Genomic DNA, 6000 nt, shown 5'->3' with positions numbered 1-6000 from the left:
ATCGGGACTGTCGATATTACCTGACAGCAAGTCGAAAACAAAAACTCTTTGCAGGAAGATACGGCGAGTCGCCAGAGTCTGCAGACCGAGTAGCATACATTTATCGGCATAAGGAGGCAACACAACTGGATCATTCCATGGAAGTTTCCAGAGGCGAATCGCACAAAACATCTTTGTATACGCTCTAGTCTGTCAATTTGAACGGCATGGTATGGTGCCCACACTTTTCTCTAATCATTGGGTTTTGATGCCCGTCAAAAAAAAATTAAACTTGATGCTACGTCGCACAGCTTCTGACCCTACCCTCCCCCTCGTCACACTTCGTCACGAATTTGGTATACCCCCCCTACCCCCCAAAATGCTACGTCATTTATGCATGGCCCCTAAATGAAAATACGTCGAAAATCACCATCGCATACAGGTTCGCATGCGTGAATCACCATTGCATCCAAGTTTGTACGCAAGGCCCGTATAGTGATTGCTGGCTGATCGTAGCGCCGACCAGTGGCAAGTTGCTACTTGCTGTTGTCATTTCAAAGTGACAGTTTAATTTTTTACACAAGTTGAAAACTTAACTTGTATGTCAGTTCTCAGTGCTATAAAGTACCACAGTATGAAACTACCGCTACCATGAACCAGATGGCGGTGGTGTCTGATTAAGATTCCTTCTCGATAACAGACTTTACCCCAATTTTTTGAGCCAAATTGACACAAGACTCATCCCTCTGGGACTCGGAAAAAATCTTCAACGTTTCTAGTATAAGGAACGAAAAAATCAAAACCCCTCTCTTGAGAATTTTCTGCGCACGGGCCTGCTTCTTCTGATTCCGGCCCCTCCAGTGCGTCCGAGCGCTTTAGACCTGTCCCTCTGCTCGATATCGCTGCGGTTAGATTGCATGTGGAATGTAGTCTCTGATCCCCACGGCAGCGATCATCTGCCAATCGAAATTACTATTGCTAACGGTTCAGAGTCACCGAATACAATCAATGTTTCGTATGGCCTCATACGAAATATTGATTGGAAGAGCTACGCGTCCGCGATATCCGACAAAATCGAATCTATACGAGAGCTTCCTACGGAGACGGCCGCACATAAGACCTTCCGGAACGACGGTTTACCCGCTAGTTGTCGACAGTACGCGGCGTTAGACACGTGAAGGAAGTTTTATTAAAATTTAGAAGCGGAGTTACTGGCGCCGGTTCGTTGACGGACTAACGAGAGAAACATCGATGAGCACTCTTTGGGGAACGTTTCGGCGTATGCGCAACTGAAACAGTACTAACGAGAGCGAGGAATATTCAAACCGTAGGATGTTCGATTTCTCCAAGAAGATTTGCCCGGATTCCGCCCCAGAACGGAAGATCTACCGCGCTGTGTCCAACCAGCGAATCACGACTGTATCGCCAAGAAGGGTCTGAAACCCTGCGAAGATGGTTGCAAAGAGACGTAAGTCGTTATGCTCGGCATCTCTGAATCGGTTCGCGTCTCGGCAGGTGACGATATTTGCAACTGACCTGAGCTAGAAACAGCAACAATGGAAAAAAACAAGAACGATTAACATAAAATAAAAAAGCAAGAGCACAATCCGTCCTGAAGTAATAACTAACGGTGGCCCCGGAAGGATGAGGATTGGGAAGAACAAGAGGTTTAGGTGTAGTCGCTAGGCTTACTACAAACACAGAGAACAGACATATAAGCTAGAACAACCTTTCTCGAAAAACCTGTGTAAACATTTAAATGAAAATACGTTGAAAATCACCATCGCACACAGGTTCGCATGCGTGAATCACCATTGCATCCAAGTTTGTACGCAAGGCCCGGGGCCAGACAGAATCAAATTCAATTGGTTGAAGAATCTGCCAGACTCTGCTAAGAGTGGCTTGTTGAATTTATTTAATAAATTTCTTGAGGGTAACATTGTCCCTAAAGATTGGAGGCAAGTGAATGTCATCGCCATCCAAAAACCAGGAAAGTCAGCCTCCGATCACAACTCGTATCGACCGATTGCTATGCTGTCCTGTATCCGAAAGTTGTTCGAGAAAATGATCTTATTTTGCCTCGGTATGTTTCGGTATGATAATGACTACTATAGAAGCGACAGTAAAATATGAGAGGTATAAGGTAGTGTCAACGTTATGTAGTGTTATGTATCTAACTCTTGAAGTGAGAGAAACTGCGGTACGATAATAAACGTTGTGACATAAGCTTCAAAACAAAAAAATGGAATATTTTGAAAACTCGGGAATTTTTTTCAGCAAATTGGATAGACCCTGCTTGACAACTCTGTATTGATTTGATTCAGATATGACATTTTTGTTTGCTTAACCATAAATATATTCAGTACAATACACTTATACATAGACATACATTCTACTTTTAAAGACACGAAAGTATCCAACTCACGGCTGGTAAGTAGCGATTAACCTAACATCACTCAGCTGATCCAAGCCGACAGTCATTATCTTCGAATTGGCAGCGTTTAATCTTCGCAACGTCAACTTCAACGCAGGCGACGCATCATTCTCACCATCATCAGCACGTTCCACAAAGGCAAGATAAGCCTCGCCGCTGTACCGATAGGCGATGATATCACTTTCGCTGGGTATAGTAATGGCCGGAAAGTTACCCAGTACATCTCGCAAGCTGTTCCAAACGTCATTACCGCAATAGTTGCTTATAAATTTTTCCCTGGCTTGATCAACTTCTGCATCCCATGTTGGAGAAGCCTCGCGTTTTAGTTTAAAATCAATCGTTTCCTGTTTGATTTCAACAGATTTTTTCCGTTGTCGTTGGCGCTTTTGCGGCTGGATAGCAGTAACCACTTCGTCCAACTCAATGGCTGGTACATCCTCATAGTCTGGAATAGTAGGTACTTCTTGGTTCCAGACGGGCGCAGTCGTTTGGACAACAGCTTTCACAATTCGGGGTACAGTGTTCTTATTAAGATTCGTATAAGGTTCTTCTTTCTGCTCGCGTTTGTCTTCTTCGTCTGCGCTAAAGCGAATATGATTGGTTGAGTTTCCATTATCCATGACGATTGTAGGCATTTTGCTCTTACCGTAGGTCTTCACTACTACTTTTGGAGTTACTTCTTCATCCTTCTTTTTCAACTTCCGCTTTCGAATTCGTTTTCTTTTAGGTTTCACTGGTTCTTCAATATCATCATTTTTTGTCATACTCTCAAGTCCAACAAATATTTGCGGCAGTTTTTCTCCGTCAGACTCAGAATCAGAGCTGTGGGAAGGTTCAAATTTTCGCTTTCCGTTCTGCTTGGAATCACGTGGCAAATCATTCTTCTCCAAGGCTGATGCGCTAATGGTTTTAATGTCATTGGACGTATTTTCTACCTTTTCTGTCTTCTTATCTGAATTCAGTTTTTGAATTCCATTTGTTTTAGGTTTCGTCAGTTCTTCAACATAATTTTTAGACATACTCTGAGGTCTAGTAAATACTTCAGATAGATTATCTTCGTCATCGAAGGATTTCAACTTCCGCTTTCCGTTCAAGACTGGTGCGTTTATGGATTGAGTGTCAGTGGTTTCATTTGAAATGTGCACTCTGAAAAAAAAAGTGGTGAGCTCCGTGAGTGCCTATGCGTTTTATTAAACCGGCGTAATTTTTAATAAATCTAAAAACAGCTTACACTAGTTGGTCAGTGCCCAAAATCAGTTCCAAGCCTTCTGACTCAGGAAACAAAATACCGTCCTCATTCGTAAGATAAACTTCTCCTTGTAACCGAAAAGAGGACCGAACATAATCTTGCAAACAGCTTATGAGCTGCCAGTCCTTGCGTCTGCCAACAAACACTTTTTGCCGGTGATCAGGGAAAATGTTACTTAAATTCAATGTGTATCGTTGCATTCTGACGGCTTAATCAAATTTTTCGCACTAAATCTTAGTTCCTTTTTCATTTGAAGCGAATTTTCCCTAAACTATGCACTTATATTTCGAGAAAATTTGCTCTTGTGTAAATTTTTGGATGTGAAATCAGGTTATGTTGCATTGTTTTGACAAGGAAACTGTTATAAAAAATACGCACGCACGCAGAGCTGCCAGATGATTTCGTTGAAAATAATTACCCTCAATATAAAAAATCTGTATTTCTAGAGCGTTTTTTTTTTTTTTTCAAAAAGACATATCTGCAATGAGTTACTCTCTGTTTACTTTCTCTTTCGATTTTTACGTCGTCACTATAACACTTTTCACTTATTTTACAATACAAATCGAAAGACGGTGGCTTTAACTAGCTTATTATGCAAAGTGTTGAGGGATAAATGTTAAAGTGACCGAATTATTAACAGAAGAGAAAGTAAACAAAAAGAGTAACTCATTGCAGATATGTCTTTTTGAAAAAAACGCTCAAGAATTGTCTGTATTCAGGTTGCACAGAGAATGCGCAAAATTCGCAAACGAAAAAAGCAGTTTTTTTCTACACCGTATGTAAGATCTTCATAAAAATCAATCAGCAGTACTGTAACAACATTCTACACACGCTGATTGATTTTTATGAAGATCTGACATACGGTGTGGAAAAAAACTGCTTTTTTCGTTTGCGAATTTTGCGCATTCTCCGTGCAACCTTCAATGAAGAAAAACAATTTTGGTAATTGATGCGCATTTAAAAGTTTGAAGTGTTGTCTGCTATAAATGCAAACATTAAAATGGAGCTTAAAATTAGTATTTTAAAATAATCTATTCATTCCCCGGTTCAATAGATTTCATTTTTTGTAATATACAAAGTGTGATTGTATGCTATTCCTCAGAAAATCATTCCCCAGAAAGCCATTCCCCAGAATTCCACCCTCCAGAATACCATCCCCCAGAAAATACTATTCCCCAGAAAGTCATTTCCCAGAATGTACTATTCCCCAGAATTCCATCCCCCAGAATGCACCGTTTCCCAGAAAGTCATTCTCCAGAAAAGTTTTATTTTTTATTAATTTGATCTTTTTAACTTACTTCAGTTCTGATTCGCTGGTTGGTCACTTTTTAGTTGGACCTCTGCTAGTTGGACTATTGTCCAACTAAAAAGCATTTTAATGTCAAAATCCTATGTCAAAATCACCTTGACAATCAAACTGAAAATAATCAGAGATGTGAACAGAAGCATTTACACTACTAACGTTTCCTTTGGATAGAATAGATAGACGTCTGTCAGTCGGTCCAACTAACTAATCAAATTCGTTCACTTTTATTGAAAATGCGTAGTTTTCTATACATTAATGGGCACTTTATTTTATCAGCGCGAAAAATTTTCCGTGATCGAAATCTGGCACAAAATCCCGGCTCAAATCCCGTAATCAAATTCCCGAGGTGTACAGTAGCCTTGCCCCCAATTTTGAAAAACGTCACGGATTTTTAAAATTCTCCGCACCAAAAATCGACATGAATTGTTTGCCTGCTGTTCAACGTTGCGTTAGAAGGTCCGTCCAGCTTCTTGGCGTTGCCGACGACATTGACATAACGGCACGGATCTTTGAGGCGATGTCGAAAACATACATCAGACTGAAAGCTGAAGCCAGCAGGATTGGACTTGCCAACAACGTTTCGAAGACAAAATACATGAGAGGAAAAGGTTCTAGAGACGACTATGTGAACCTCCCATCCCGAGTTCGGCTTGACGGTGACGAAATCGAGATGGTGAATTCGTGTAATTGGGCTCACTGGTAACCGCCGACAATGATACCAGCAGAGAAATTCCGAGACGTTTCTTGGCGGGAAATCGTGCCTACTTTGGACTCTGGAGGACACTCCGGTCGAACAAAATTCGCCGCCGCACGAAGTTGATTATCTACAAGATGCTGATTAGACCGGTGGTCTTCTACGACCACGAGACCTGGACTATGCTCGTGGAGGACCAACGCGCTCTTGGAGTTTCCGAACGAAAGGTGTTGCGTGTCATCTATGGTGGCGTGCAGATGGAAGACGGAACGTGGCGCAGGTGAATGAACCATGAGTTTCATCAGCTGCTGGAAAAACCATCCACCGCGCATACCGCA

General features: G+C 41.6%; 1 protein-coding gene across 2 annotated transcripts; it reads right to left on the bottom strand.

Moving 5' to 3' along the window:
* Positions 1 to 2275: 2275 nt before the first annotated feature.
* LOC131679181 (myb-like protein V) lies at positions 2276 to 3992 on the bottom strand. Of its 2 annotated transcripts, XM_058959831.1 has the most exons (3): positions 3645 to 3992; positions 3060 to 3559; positions 2276 to 2990 (listed from the first exon to the last, which is right to left on the bottom strand). In XM_058959831.1, exons 1-3 carry the CDS (start codon positions 3860 to 3862, stop codon positions 2401 to 2403), a joined length of 1308 nt encoding a protein of 435 aa, XP_058815814.1. In that variant the 5' UTR covers positions 3863 to 3992; the 3' UTR covers positions 2276 to 2400. The 2 variants fall into 2 exon arrangements, with proteins under 2 accessions (XP_058815814.1, XP_058815813.1); XM_058959830.1 differs by having other exon boundaries at positions 2276 to 3559.
* Positions 3993 to 6000: the final 2008 nt, after the last annotated feature.

The sequence above is a fragment of the Topomyia yanbarensis genome, chromosome 2 (assembly GCF_030247195.1).
Source record: "Topomyia yanbarensis strain Yona2022 chromosome 2, ASM3024719v1, whole genome shotgun sequence".
In the NCBI taxonomy this organism is placed as follows: Eukaryota; Metazoa; Arthropoda; class Insecta; order Diptera; family Culicidae; genus Topomyia; species Topomyia yanbarensis.
Note: the sequence above shows the minus strand (reverse complement) of the source record. Positions and strands in the feature narration are given on the sequence as shown.

Coding starts and splice junctions, on each gene's coding strand:
- LOC131679181 (XM_058959830.1), bottom strand. CDS start 3,862: ATGCAACGATACACATTGAATTTAAGTAACATTTTCCCTGATCACCGG. Junction 3,560..3,644: donor TTGGGCACTGACCAACTAGT/GTAAGCTGTTTT, acceptor TTTTTTTTTCAG/AGTGCACATTTCAAATGAAA.